The sequence below is a fragment of the Vanellus vanellus genome (genome assembly GCF_965231255.1).
Source record: "Vanellus vanellus genome assembly, chromosome: 4".
NCBI classification, from domain to species: domain Eukaryota; kingdom Metazoa; phylum Chordata; class Aves; order Charadriiformes; family Charadriidae; genus Vanellus; species Vanellus vanellus.
The window spans coordinates 18,875,853-18,890,760 of record NC_138909.1 but is presented as its reverse complement, the minus strand read 5'-3'; the positions used below and the strand labels follow the sequence as shown (position 1 = coordinate 18,890,760).

The 14,908-nt window shown below is 43.9% G+C and overlaps 2 protein-coding genes across 2 annotated transcripts in view; both read right to left on the bottom strand.

The window, feature by feature from the left end:
• The window catches only part of LOC309671545 (kelch-like protein 8), a gene marked incomplete at its 5' end in the record, with an annotated part of 659,404 nt that overhangs the window by 535,952 nt on the left and 108,544 nt on the right, over positions 1 to 14,908 (bottom strand). The gene's annotated exons all lie outside the window — the stretch shown is intronic.
• LOC309671201 (AF4/FMR2 family member 1-like) overlaps positions 981 to 14,908 on the bottom strand; it is a gene marked incomplete at its 5' end in the record, with an annotated part of 52,807 nt that continues 38,879 nt past the window's right edge. The window contains 10 exons of the mRNA XM_082482406.1: positions 981 to 1,345; positions 4,049 to 4,278; positions 5,664 to 5,707; positions 5,810 to 5,903; positions 6,524 to 6,595; positions 7,794 to 7,930; positions 8,774 to 8,837; positions 9,815 to 9,906; positions 10,935 to 11,181; positions 14,680 to 14,771. Coding sequence (XP_082338532.1) covers positions 1,224 to 1,345; positions 4,049 to 4,278; positions 5,664 to 5,707; positions 5,810 to 5,903; positions 6,524 to 6,595; positions 7,794 to 7,930; positions 8,774 to 8,837; positions 9,815 to 9,906; positions 10,935 to 11,181; positions 14,680 to 14,771 — 1,194 coding nt within the window. The 3' untranslated portion in view covers positions 981 to 1,223. The remainder of the gene's footprint in view (positions 1,346 to 4,048; positions 4,279 to 5,663; positions 5,708 to 5,809; positions 5,904 to 6,523; positions 6,596 to 7,793; positions 7,931 to 8,773; positions 8,838 to 9,814; positions 9,907 to 10,934; positions 11,182 to 14,679; positions 14,772 to 14,908) is intronic.

The window sequence follows — 14,908 nt, the reverse complement described above, 5'->3', positions numbered from 1 at the left end:
GCACTATGGCTTTTAATAAAGTGAACATAAAAGGACAGTCCCTTGAAGGTGCGGGAAGACTAAGGCAGGATCCCAGTGGTCTAAGTTGCAGATTTCTAAGTTGCTGGGCCCATGCTGTAGTTTGGTTGAGAAAGAGCAAGTGAGTTATCTCCCACATGAAGGATGCCCTACTTTGGTACCAAATCCTGCTCTTAGATATTCACCGAGACCAGCAATGGTTGCAGGCAAATATCCAAACGCAACATTTGTCTTATGTTCCACATTCAGCCACGTAAACAGAAGGGATTCCTCCACATGTAACCTCTCAGGCTCAGAACGATGTCCAAGCAACCACGGTGACCCAGTACAGCTGTCCACCCCCACCCATTGAAGCGACAATAAGCAACCGGACAAGGAGTCCTCAGTGTGAGCAATGTCCCTCCACCACAGAAGAGGGGTAGAGCTGTTTCATTTTGGCACCCCAGCTATGTTTGGCTTACAAGCCTTAAACCAAGCAAGACCCTAAGTAACATAGTTCGAGTGCTAAGGGCATGTGTGTGCACGAGTGTGTGGCAAGGAGGAGGACCAGAGCAGCAATGACTTAAAAAGTGAACTTGCAGCGCTGAAGGCAGTGGCTTCCCCCAATTCTCAGGACAGCAGCTGGTTGACAAATGCAAGAGGGTTAGGTTGGAAAGCTGGCAAGGCAGACCAATTTGCTGTTTTTACTGTAACATAATGCTGTTCGGTGCTGATGAGGTTGCTACTTGCCATCTGAGGAACAAAGACACCAAAGATTGCATCCGTGCTTGCAAAAACACTTCTCTGACATGTCTTCTGGGCACACAACTGTTGTGGACTGTGGGATGTTGCGTAATAACGTCTGGAGGCAGATTTCCTTCTTGTCGGCACTTCTTCATGTGTGATTATTGTCCTGCTGGTTATCCGTAATAGAAATGTTTATAGACCATCAATACATTGAGCCATTCAGACAATTTATTGCACTTTGTCGTTTTAAAGGAAGGTGCCATCAACATCGAGGCTTTCCTCCATCTCTTCTTTTTCAAGGCAGCAAAGCGCTACCCTACAAACACCATTCAAAGTTTTTCCAGTGTAACCAGATCCATTCCACCTTAACTTATTTTCCCTTGCAGGTGCTTTGTATCCAACGATTCAACAAGTCAGACTGTTTCTGAGGCTTCAAAAGTGCAAAAAAGTTCAAGGTACTTAACCACCTGGAGCACCAGTTAAGGCGTATTTGTTTCCAGTCTCAGCCACTGTAAACCCTGTCTAGTGTAGCGTACCAGTTCAGTCATGCTACTGTTCAGTGCCAGAGCGCACGTCGCTGTGCCGAGTTCAGCAAAAAACTCTGGAAAAAGGGTAGGGAGAGAGAAAACATGTGGTTGGTTTCACGTAACAGGCATGTCTGACAGGCAAGGGGGCAGCAAGGAGCGACAACAGCAGCACACTGTCAGCCGGCAAGTCCCATTAAACGCATTAATGCGAAGAGCTCAGCAACATTAGAAGGCTGGGAAGCATACCAAGCACACGAGGCAGGGCACATGAGAGGAAAACGTACTCACACACACCTGCATACACTGAACTGCCTCCCCAACCGCTGGGTTTAAAGGGACGTCGAGACTCCATGGTAGGTGGGCAAAAGTTTGGGTGTTCACACATGTGCTGTGTGCTTCCCCCAGATTTTAAACAGGCCAAATTCGAGTGTCTTTCTGAGCAATGCCCAGAAGCACACACAGCTGTCGTTGGACTGGTCCCTCTCCTTCATCCATCCTCAAACGTCGAAGGCATCATGATTTCTCAATTGAGCAGGTTTAAAAATTTGGATAGCTTGGCAGGCTATACAGCTCTGATTTGAGTTGCTTACAGCTGGGCACATCAGGCAGATTTAACAGAGTCCTATCCTGCCACCAAATTCAGGCACCGTGCTCCTCCTCCGGCACAGGCAGAAAATGGATCTTGCAGCATATCTGAACCTGCCGGGAGGTGCTGGCAGGCTAAATGCCCTGCTCTGCGCTGGCAATCATCTCGGCAGGTGACAGTGAGTTACAGGAAATTATCACACCTTTCCAAGACATTGCTGCGTGACCTGCCTTCCAGCAACACGGGCTCACCCCAGTCCCTCCAGCCTCAATCGTCTTGCCAGATACCTTTTGAGAACCTGGCCATTCTCAGCTCTACTTTTTTACACACAAAGATTGAACCTGGAGGCTGAAAATTTCTGCTTGGCTGTGCAAGGAACTCTTCAGAAGCAGAGAAGACAACGCTTTCCTTCTAATACTTTCCAATTCAGAAGCAGAAAACGCATTTCCCCTGATTTTCCTTCTTTTGTTTACAAAATGGGTATCCATTCCCTTCATGGGGAACAGAAGAGCTGCAAGCAGAGACGAGGAGTCCAAACTCCCTGCCTGAGCAAACAGAAGTTAATCTGATCTGTGACCACAGCACCACGTGAAAGGAGAGTGACTTCACATGCACACATGCAACCTCTGCTCATCATTGCTGTGGAACATCAGAGGCCAGAAGGCAACGTGTTACAGCCTCATGATCTGAATTACGCACTGCTCTGAAGTGAGGAGCTGGGTCCTGCACTGGAAGCACCTAGTTTTGGACCCGCCAGAAAGCACTTCAGCACAAGTGCCTTGGACATCAGTTATAACTAACTGCTTTCCACTAACTTCTCCATTTAAGGGAACTTGATAGCTGAAGGCCACTGCTCTTTCTTCTTCTTCTTAAGCCCTATGAATTGCACAAAAGAATCAAGGATGTGGCCTTTTCATTAGTTTTAGGTACTCACTCTCTGTACCTCTTAGAACCTGTACATTACACCAAATATCAACAAATATCAGAACTGGAACTCCTCCACCGTCCTGAACAGTGACAGCAAATGCAAAGCCTACAGGAGTATTTACTGTTCTCCTGCACAGATCCACTCCCTTGAGAGTATTTACTGCAACACAGAGCAGGTTTTGAATTTACTCTTGATTGATGAAAGATTGTGCTCAGGCTGTCCCCCCTACAGGTCTTCCTCCATGACTCATTCCTCTGGCTTACCAGCAGTATCCACTGAGCCTTCTGTGTGACAGTCTTTTATCAGCCTTTTGAGGACATAATCCAAAATACTACACATGAATTGCTGCTGCGAGCACAGATTTGCTCAGAAGACAGCCAACAACTGGAGTTACTTTATTCAAAGGTGACTTGCAAAGCCTTTTGAATTTCAGCAACTGCCTCATTAGCATGAGTACTTTTACAGCCTTCCAACAATTCAGCCAGGCGCATCATGGTTACTTTCTTTTGCAAGTTTGCCAACAGACCGTGGCAATACATCCCTTTGCCCACAGTAGCTCACAAAACTTTGTGTTTGATGAAAAATGACACTGCAAATGCCACGTGGGATGGCAGGTTATAGAACTGCACCCACTCTAGGGCTTTTGCTTACTCACCACTGCTTGTACCACAGGACAATACAACTTTTTTATTAACAAAACTGTAAAATAAAAAAAGTAGCAGCAATTTTAGGAAATGCTACCGGCAAATACTGGTCACGTGCCCAGCAAGGACTCCAATTCAAGTGCTGCTCAGATCCTCTGTTAGAGAAGCCAGTTTCACCGTTTTCAAGACAAAAATACCTGGAAGTTTGACAAACAAACTAAAACACAATGCTACAGGCCAAAAAGCTGTTTTTATAGAAAGTGAACCGACTCAGAAAAGCTCTGCGCCCCAAAGGGAAAAACAAACAGCAAAAAACCCCTTATGCTTCTTGTGTTACCATGAAGCAAGTTGGCTGGTTTCCTGCATTTGATAACCTCATCCCTTAGCTCTTAGACGTTTGAGGATGCCAAGACAATCTTTTAATTGGAACACTCCTCAATATATCACCATCAAGTATCTCTGCCAATAACCTGCCAATATGCCATAGCTGTCTATTTCAACATATTTAATGCTTTGATCTTTAGGTATGGTGTTTGCTCCATTGAGTGTTAGGATTTAAGCGAGAACATACACATAACCACAACACACAAGACAGAAAAGCCAGAAGGCAAAAACTTACCCTTATTCTTCCTGGCCAGTGCATCAGCCTGTTCCCAAATATGATACGCATAGAGGATACAGGAAGTGATGTTGACATAGGAAGAGGTGATGCTTGGGATATTATAGGGGACAGTGATTGAAGAGCCAATGCTGTTGCCACTGCAGTTGCTAGCATTCGATCCCGGCTGAGAACTCACAGAACCGGCAGGAGAGGACATTGGAGAAAGAGCAGAAGGCATGCCTGTGCTTCTGCAGGAGAAAGAAACACCATCGTGAACATTTAACTTCAGAGTTAAAAGCCTTGCCACAAGACTATCTTATGCCAGGAGCTATCCGCTATCATCCAGGCCCGCAGTATGGAGCGGAGGATTGAAAACTGAGATGTGTTCAGCAACATAACAAGTAATTGTCCTTCAAGTGCAAGGCCAAGTTTTTTGAAGTGATTTGCAACTCTAAGGACTCCTCTTGACAAAAGAAAATGCAGAACCAGACATCAGAAAGGGCCATCCATACCTTCCAAAATCTACACCTATTTGTGGAAGCCTTCACCAGATTATCTGAGTGTTTTCTTTCTAACGACTTCCATTTCAGGCATGCTGAAGCTCACCACTTATAGAGGCTGGAGCTTTCTGACAGCTAGTCAAAGCAGCCAGGTCAGCCTACCCACACTTATTTATAGATGTAGGGAAGCTACATGCAGTCAGCTGCCCGCCTTCCAGACACAGGCTGGCTTCGTCACATCACTTCACCCCCACCACTTCTACCAACTTAACTTTTAGTACCTGGTATGAAAGGGCTTCCACCACTGCTCTTGGGAGACCATTTACTTCCCAATAAACTATATTGTGCAAGGCAGCAGAAAAATAACTGGAATTTCAGCATTGATATTAAAGACCAAACAACCCTCTCTCAGCTGCAGAGTTTAAAAGGGACAGACGTGGAACCAGGTAGCTATCTGCCAAATGCAATTACCACAGCACACAGAAAAACTCTTTCTTACTCATTGTCGTAAAAACACAGGCCCAGTCTGCAGGGCATCAGGTGAAACACTGTTATGTGACAGCTTGCCCTTTGCTTTTGCTGCCACAGACACAGCAACGCTGCTGTAGATACATAGAAAGGACAAAACGCTCAATAACTCATAAATTAGAAAATTAGTTTCTTTTTCTTAATTGGTGACTAAGCTAAAGAGACAAATATTGAAGTATCACCTCAAAGTTATGCTACCCCAGGACAAAGGCATAATCATACTGGACAGTGGCCAGGGAGATGGGGATGCTATCCCATTAAGTCTCAAGGGATCTCTAACAGAAAAAAGATGACAACAGGGGCTTTGAAACAGCATAGTGACGATACCTTCCTTGCTCTGATCTGCTTATCTGGTGGAGAACTGCTCTTCTTGATATGCTGTAACTCTGGACCTCATAACACAAAAAAAAACCCTTTCCAACGAGAAAAGACAGGAAAGAGAGAGAAGAAAAGTACTCATGCCCCCTAACAGTGTGATTTCAGGTGGCAAGAAAGAGCGAGAGGTGAGGCGCTCTCAAATGCAGTTAGCAACTCAAATATTCCGGCTATTGTTTTCACTCACACCCTTACAGACGCATTACAACATATGTATTTTTAAATCTTACCTTGCAACACATGGAGAAGGTGCTTGTGTTACTCTGGAAGAACTCTGCAGCAAGGAACAGAACTCTTGTTAGATTTGGGCTATTCGGCCAACATCAGTAACTGCCGCAGCCATCCAGCTGGCAGATTGGTAATATCTGTGCCCTACCTTAAAGTGGTCCTTCAGGATCCTGGAATACTTGATTGCAGTGTCTTTTTTGTAACGAAACATTGCCATGTGCAGAATGGACTGGCAGCGCATGCTGTGAACAGAAACACACCCAAGCGTCAGTGTTCATGCTCGCTGCTGCCTGCTCAGCAGTCATCAGCCTTGTGGGACAGAGGCAGGCACACATCAGCCGTACTGCAAAGTCAAGAAAGCTCAGAATTTCTCCTCCTCCTGCTCATCTTAAAAAAGGACCCTGTGAAAAAATCACAAGGCGAAAAAAACCCACAAAACAAAACAAGGGCGGGCCATGTCTGGTGTTATATTCAAACAGGTGCCCGACCTCTTATAGGTGCAACAGGCCCGTTAAACCCCTGTCCAGAAGTGCCTCAGCTATGTTCAGTGACAGCTTCAGTTACATGGCTCAAACATGGGCAGCCAAATTGCATTCTTTCACCTTAGGTGAAAGCCTTTGTGTGCTCTCAGGTTACCAGCAGATCAAATTTTAGAGCCTGTGCCTTCCACATGTGGTCCCTTGTGATAACATGGCGCACTTTAGAGATGTTCCAGTTCATTCTGGTTTTTATTCTGTGGGTTTTTTCCCTTGTGGAACTCTGATTCCCATTTAACTCATTCCTTTGCCCCTGAAAGTAATGGGTCTTTCACTCTATCGAGTCTAAACACAGAATAGGAAGGCAGAGAAAAACAGTTACAAACCAAAACACGGCAAAGATTTTTTCATGTGAAGATGCTGAGGAGTCCGTAAAGGATTTCAATGTCATGATGAATCTAAGGAAACAAAAAAAAACAGAATCTTGTCAGCCATCAGTGCTCTGAAGTCCTGCTGTTTCTGAAAAAACAGTGCATGCCGTTATCTCTAACATCAGTCCAAAAGTCATGAAACCTAAACCTGCCTTGACTTCTTAAGTCCTGGCACTGAGTGCTTTGTATGATCTTGAGCAGAGTACTGTCTCAGAATGCGTTGTTTTCCACGCAGCACGAACAGATGTGACCCCTTATGCGACCCACTCTCCTCTTACAGTGATTACACGCTAACTTACAGGCCTGGGACCCAGAAGAGGTGCCCCTACTACTGAAGGTGAAATATTAATTCAATTGTTTCTGGACAAGACAGACATCTTAGTTGAAATGTTTCTTTTGGCTAACAACAAACAAGCAAGTCTCCTTTATGAAAATAAAGCAACAACAGCATCTTGGAAATACAGTCCATCAAGACCACAAAGCAAACAATGTAATTTAAAAAGTTTGAAGTCTACCACAAAAAAAAAAAAAAACAAAACAAAACCTGACAGCTGTTTCAGCTCTAAGGCAAGAAGTCAAATCAGCTCTCAAAAACACTCATATAACCTGTAATTTCGGTATGAATAACCGATACCTGCCTCTTTTCTACCCAATACATGGTTGCTTGGGTTGTGCTGCTTGTATACGTCATATTATCTACGTGCATCTACAATGGCTGTGAAACTAAATGGGGAAGGTTGCTAAAAGAAACCTCAATAAAGTGTACTAGTAGAAAGACACATGGGAGAAACCAGTCAAGTCTGCCTTCAATCAAGCTACAAGACCTTTGGGACACAAACTGTTCTTCCACATGCTATATCTTTGCTTTGCTTTTTCTAAATTCTAAGTACTACTGAGCTCACATGCAAAAGCAACTTCAGACCTGTATGAAGTAAAAACTCCTTCATGGCCTTGATTGTCATAACCAGCATCCCCTGGTGTACCTCAGCTGCAAGGCTCAAATGCTGAGGAGGACACGGTGCCTACTTCTTCTGATAAGCAATGCTGAAACACTTCAAAGGATTTGCCTCTGATGCCTCCGGATGGTCTTTCTCGTGCTTGTACAGCAACCTGAACTCTGCTCCATGGTGGGAATCCAAACTGGCCACAGTTGCAAACAAGCAATGCAACTAACCCTTCCCCTCCAAACACGCTGCCTAACCATCGCACTTTGAAAACCGCTTACTTGATGAGATCTATGGTGCCGCTGAATAGGCTGTGAGCTGATTTTGGTGCTGATGCATCTGATTCCAAGGCAATCCCATATTCAATGAAGGAGAGGGCAGCATCTAGGTACTGAAAGGCCCTTCCAGTCTTGTCGGTCTATTGGGAAGAAAATTCTCATTTTTAGACTAAGACAAAAACTACTTCTCTCAAGTGTACCTGATTTCCTTTTTTCTCCCTAGTTAGGCAGGATTTCAAGAAAGAAAAAGATGCAAGTCGGGCCTCCAGGAGATAATTAAAGGGTTCTCAGCAGTAGCCCTAATGTGGGCCCAGTCATCAGCTTTGTGTGCTCTGGCTATTTGTATCTCTTCCTCTTGCTCAATGTTTTCCTCCAGTAATTCACCATCTTCACTTTTCTTGGATATTATTTTCTGGTCTTGGAGGCCTGCCTCATGAGAGGCAGATGAGGCTTTTCCTCTGCAGTATTCCCCCACTTCGTTTTCACAAGTAAACGACAATTAGCAAATGTACATTATCTGACTGAGCCATAATTAGCAATAAAAAAAAGCGCTCATTCATACACACTGTTAAACTGCACACAGTGGAGAAAGTCAGTCCCATTCCACAAAGGGCACTTCCAAGTCTTGTTCGCCAGCAACACAATTACTGTCAGGATCCTGATGTTTCAGAGTAAACTGTCTTAAAACTAACTGTTCCTTGTATTTTCCGAGGACTTCGTGATAGCTCTGCGAAGCAAACAGGCCTGCTAACCTCAGGCAATGTCAATTCCAAATCCCGTTCTCCAGGCATATTCCCTAGATGTCTTTACAACAAAGGGAAATGTCTGAACATTTGGCAAATAAAGACAGCCTCCCCACATATAACTTGAACGTACTCCGAGTATGGAAGTAATGTTAGCGAGCGAATCTTATTCACATGCACACAGGTATTTGGTCCGAATGCAAGAGAAGGTTAACATTTTAGCACAGGGCCAGGACTTACCATTGCATCAGCTTTGTGCTTCAGCCTCTTGGCCTCTTCTATGTAGTATTCTGTCGGATGCTGTCTGAATTGGGGACAGAGAGTGGAAAAACAGAAAGCAGAGAAAAAGGGGGGGATAATTATCAATTTTACCTTCAGATCTATAGGATGCTATGAGTCCAAACATCGTGTTTTGGTAAGCCTGTTACAGTCTTATCAAACACACCTTACAATTATGATAATCACTAAATGAATGTTGTCTGCCTGTTCAGAAATACGCAGCAGCTGAACGCACAGATAAAGTTAATTGATTTCTTAAAAAATGTATGTTAGAATGACATTGAAAACTTACATTTTGAAATAAAAATCCACCAGAAGTTAGGTTACTATGAGGCCAAGTTTACTTCTTTGCTCCCATGGAAAGACAGTAGTTGTGTGATCTCCTGCCGTTCCTCAAGTACAATACCACAAACACATTCTGATTGAAACATACAGTAAACTCTGCAGTACCACACTGTCATCTTGGACCAAGAGAGCTTGCATTCGAGCTATTTGCTTACAAGACATACGGTCACCAAGGCTTCTACAGGTCTTGGGTCTCAATCATGACACACATTTCTGTGCACTGGGATAATCTATTCACCGTGCAAATGGCACACAGCCACCTGTACACTAACGAGTGAGTCATGCCCTCTCAAGATCAAGTCAGCTGCCTGCCCAGCACCTTGTCACAGAGGAATTTGCCGCTTGCCAAGAAACACATAAATCAAAACCCATCACTTGTTGGCAGGCATGAGACACCTCTCAGAGTTAAAAAGTACCTAATTCCCAGAGTAGCTTCCCTCAAGCCAAGAACTGTTGTAATGAGACCTTTGCTTTGTGGGGGGTGGAGTAAGTCCCAGGCATGAGAAGACAGTACAGGGCAGGTCTCAGACATCTCTTCCTCTCTCTTTCCTCCCAAAAGAAGGGCTCATTAGGAAGCAGAAGCCAGGGCGGCTGCAGGGCCAGGCTTGCCTGGTGTCTTCAGAAAGTACAGACAAGGGGTGTAAAACAACAACTTACTCTTCAAAGTTGAGTTGAGGTCTCCTTGACTTGGAGGTACCATTCGGCAAAGAAGGCACTGGGAAAGGATTTGTGACATCCCCTACAGATCCCTGAAAAACAGAGCAGAGATAAAGCTGGTTAGAGAGGTACATCTAAATCAATTCCAAAGCCTGGCTTTCCTAAATTTCAAGAGAAAAGATTTAGTTGTCCCAGGCACAGTTTACTCTCCAGGTTCTCACCATCTTCTTACCTTCTTCCCCAGCATCCCATCCAATAACAGAAATAGAAACTTGGCTTCTTACCTGACTGCTAGTAAGGCTTAATACCACTCAAACTTTTCCCAAGCATTGAGAAATTAAGTCACAGGTTTGCTTGCACAATGGCTAAGACAGCAGTAAGGCTGCAAGCAGAACATTTTTCATGGCCACTAGCCAAGGCAGGAATGGGTAATATCCATTCACACTTATTCCAGCTTAACCACACAGCAACTGTTGATTCTCTGTTACTAACTCCATTATCAGGAAAAAGCAAGCAGTTAGAAGCCAGCTAATACAGCGTGCAGAATCTGGCCTAACACACACAACAACAGACTAGACCACACACCCCCAGCCACCAGAAAACAGGAATATAATTGAATTTTCTAATAAAAAAATGCAAAGATCCAGCTGCAAGGATCATTAATAATTTTGTAAGCAAGCCACAAAACCTTATATCCAAGCTGCAGCCAAAACCACAGGTTGCTTGTTTCTTACTTTGAAGCAATCCACTCCTTTCTGTAAACACACTTATTTTTACGCCAATATTGTACTTGCAGTCGCCTACAGTCAGAAACGGTTACTACCATAAACATGCTTCTCTTGCCTTGGGTTTTTACACGGTCGTCCCTTTACACTATTGTTCACTGGTGAAATGAAAACAGCTGATGGAAAGTCAGCAGAGAAGTTACAATGCAGGCTTTCGGGCTAGCAACATATGGTCCCAGACAGCCATTAAAGGAGCAAAATTGCTTCCAAGAGCTTTCTTTGGTGGCTCATTTATCTTCCTTCCTTTTTAATATCCTCAGAGCACATTTCTAAAGACAATCACACAGCGCTCATGAGTTGCAGGAAACATCCCACCAGTTATAATGGATACCTACTTCGATGCCCTTTGGCAATTCAGTGTGATTTCTCTCCACTTTCTTGTGCTTGGAGAACAAAGGATCCTTGTGGTCGCTCTTGTTCCTGGCAGTGTTATCCATGGCAGGCAGCTCACCAGTCTCACTTCTGGGTCTCTTCTGGGCCATCTTGGTTGACTTTGGTGGAGGATGTGCAGGAGACATGGGTGGCAGAGGTGGCGGTAGCAGGAGATCTCTCTTCTGGTTTTCAAGTAAAGCTTTTGGTGCTCTGGAGATGGGAAGCGAATTCAGCAATTGGGGTGAATATGGTGTACATATAACGTAGGTTTTTTTTAAAAAACTTAGTTACTTCATGTACCAATTCTGTTTAAATTTCTCTGGAAGTATAAGAGGACTTGTTAACATAAAGAATCAAACAAAAACAAAATGAAACTTCAGGGATTTCATTGTGCATTAGATACCACATCCTCAGCTGCCAACACCACACAAGAAAGTTTCTTTTCAAGTAGGAGTAAGATTTGTCCTTGGAGTAAAGACTTGCAACCAGAATATCAGGATGTTGCAAAAAAGGCATCCCTCCAACACAGCCTCTTTTCACTGAAAATGGGAGAGGGGTAATAACAGCAACTAAAATCCCTGGGACAAATCACACAACAAGGCAAATGAATTGCAGCACTGACTCTCTCTCCCCATTATGCTAGAAGATATCTTCTATGGTCAGAAATACTCACCCTGACACTTGATCCTGTATATGCTTTGACCGAGTTTAACTGAGTTGTTCCTTTAAGACTTGCCAGCTCACCCACACAACACTTATAAAGTTGAGAGGATTCAGGTGAGAGAGACTTAAAATGCTGTGCTTTATAATGGCAGAGGCTATCACATTTAATAACACGGTGGCATATCAGTTTTGTGATCATCCGGAGTTGGGATTACCAGGGAACTCTGGCAGCTTTAAGCAGCACCAGATAGCTCTAAACCTTGTTTCTCTACTGCTCACTTACATCGTTTTTATCCAGCTTCTCAAAGTTTCGAGGAAAACACCGAACAGTGGATCCCAACTCATGGATTGCAACATCAGAAGAGCAGGAAATTAAGTTAAACCCAGTGAGAAGACCGAAGCATGACATTGCACATCTTGCTTCATTCTGCTGTGCACAGGACAGTCCTCTCCTGCCTTCCACAACCCACTTTTCCCATGGTACAGTCCCTACTCGCTGCACACATGCTCCCCAGCTTCCCTACCTTGGTACAGCTCTCTCCCCAAAAACGCATCCTTATCCTTCCCACTCTGCAAGCCAGAACACGGCTAAAAGGGGTGCTCATTTTCACTGAGCAAAAGGGAGGAGTGAACCCCAGAATTAAAGCCCTTCTGTATCCCTTCATACAACTAAATGTTAGCCCCAAAGTCTCAGTGCTTTAAGAGCACGTCAATGTTTTCTCTGCAGAAAAGCAGTTTAGTCGTATTGTCAGGACACAAACCTCAACGCTACATACCAATCCAATACCTCCAATTCAAGCAACAAGCAAGCAGGAATTGATCGCAGTGCCCCGTGACTGATGCATGAGCCTCCCCTCTCAGGGACACTGCCCATTTGAAGACATGCTCCTAGAAGCATTAGCTCTAGCAAAGAGCTAGCCAAAATGCTGGCAGTACACTGGTATGCAAATTATGGGTTAAGTTTCAGGAGACGTACCAGAAGCACTGCAAATGCTATGCTGAATAAATGAGAAATTCCTGGCCATGAAGGCCATCTGAAATTCCACAGTTTCATGATTCAAAAGGCATGCTGGCTGTGTGTCCATTAGGTCACATACAAAAAAGACAAAGACAACGAGATGATTTTAGTGGAAAAGGGAAAGGCTCCCTACCCTTACTCACCTATACATACAACTCTGTTTTCTGGATTGGGCTTTGTGCGTTTCACCCATATACAAATTTGGGCCAGTCACTGCAAAAAGCTTATTGGCTCTGCATCATGTTGGTTTAGTTAGAGAAAGGGGGAGCTGCACACCTATGTGCTTCTGAAGCATCCCAGTTTAGCAGCCTCACACGGCAGCAAGGGAAGAAAACAGAGTTCTGCAATATCCATCACATCCACCTCTGTGTTGTCAAGCTGGGAGAAGACAGGTCCCACCTAGCACAGACACCGTGTGCACCAGCAGCCAGCCGATAAGTACAATTCAAAGCCTGTCACTGGTGACAGCAAAAGCAGCTGAGGGAGCAGACAGTATCAGCATTGACACATGACTTTTTTCTTTCATCAGAACCTGTCCAATTAAGAAAACAGCAACAATCACCAAGTCGAAATTTATGGACATTCAGTTACACTTAGCAGAATATCCTTTCCCAAGAGGCTGCCAGAACTCTCTCTGCTCAGTCATGGGAACGAGAGTCATGACTTCAGGGCTACACTTTCAGCTATTTCACCTGTTTGCGGCAAGAATCTGATCAAGCAACTCAACTTGTCTGCACCTCGGTTTCTCTGTGTGCAAAACGCGTTCACCTCATCTTCTCACCTTACAAAGGCTAAGAGCTTTAAATGCATGTGAAGTACCACGAATCTGACAAAAAGCTTTCTGCTGCTTCTCATGCAGTGAGAGCACAAACTTCCCCAAAATAAGTATGACAGCAGAACCCAGAATGAGGAAGACATGGGCAAAGAAAAAGAAGTTCGTAGTATCATAGAATGGGTTGGGTTGGAAAGGACTTTTAAGGATCATTTAGTCCAACTCCCTTTTTAAAACCATTTTAAGGCTAATTCCATTTCTCATGAAAGCAGAAATAACTGATGCTTGAACTCTTAAGTCTTACTCACCTAGAATCACAGAATAGTTTGGGTTGAAAGGGACCTTTAAAGGTCATCTAGTCGACACTTTCCCCCTCTCCCCCCGGCAGGGACATCTTCAACCAGAGACATCTTCAACCATCTTCAACCTCTTGCCATCCCCTGAAACCCCTAAACTATCATGCAGAACAAGCACATGCTACTCCCCACAGAACAGCTGCCACCTCCCAGATCATCTAGGGCAATCATCTGCTGACAGATTACCACCATGGTAGTTTGCAGAAGGGAAAACGACTCCTGCATCCCGCAGGCAGGCAGTCTACCACACTGTTTGTAACTCAAGCAATGTAAAATTCTTTTGCACTGATTTGTTTCCCGCATCTGGTCTGAAAGACAGCAGTGCAAATGGTTGCCTACCAGCTTAGAAGGAAAAGCAGCATGGGCATAACTGGCAACTAAACTTCTTGCAGCATAAACAGATTTTTTGAGCTATGCGTAATACATGGATCAGAGCATGCAGCAACATAAGCTGCAGGATGGACAAGTTCATGTTTAAAATAGTAAAGTCTTCATTCCCATCTCAACTGTAGGAAATCAAGGCAAATGCAACAACATTCAACGCTTTTGCAGCACTGTAAACCAAGTATGGGAAGACAACAAGCCACTGAAACATCAGCTTATGCTTGAATGATTAGAACCATAATCCTCAGCGTTAAGAAGACAGAGGAAGATAGATAAGTGACACCCAACCTTCACATCTGCAACAAATAAAAAGGTGAATACATTATATTCCCATAGCCACATGTTTGGTTCCCGGATGTAAAGACAAATCTGCAGCAGATTAAGTTTCAGAAGACACATTAAGTTATAAGCAAACTCACAAGCATAAGCACAGGAGATACAGTTCCTCGCCTTAACCTTTTTGAGAAAGACTCAGCTTTATGCATCTTTTTGCCATCCCACCACTGTATACTCACTTCAATTTATGGGAGTCTTTGTTAGCTGAAGACTGCAATGGTTTTGTTTCTTTTTCTGATTTCATTTTCTTCCTATCAATCTCCTTCTCCACTTCCCTCTAACAGGAAGAAAGGAAAAAAAAAAAAAGAAAAAAAAAAGAAAATCACTCAGGTTTTGAATGTGCAGGTAAAGTACAGACGAACACATCTAAGTTTGACTGATTCTGGTTAAAAAAAAAAAGAAAATATA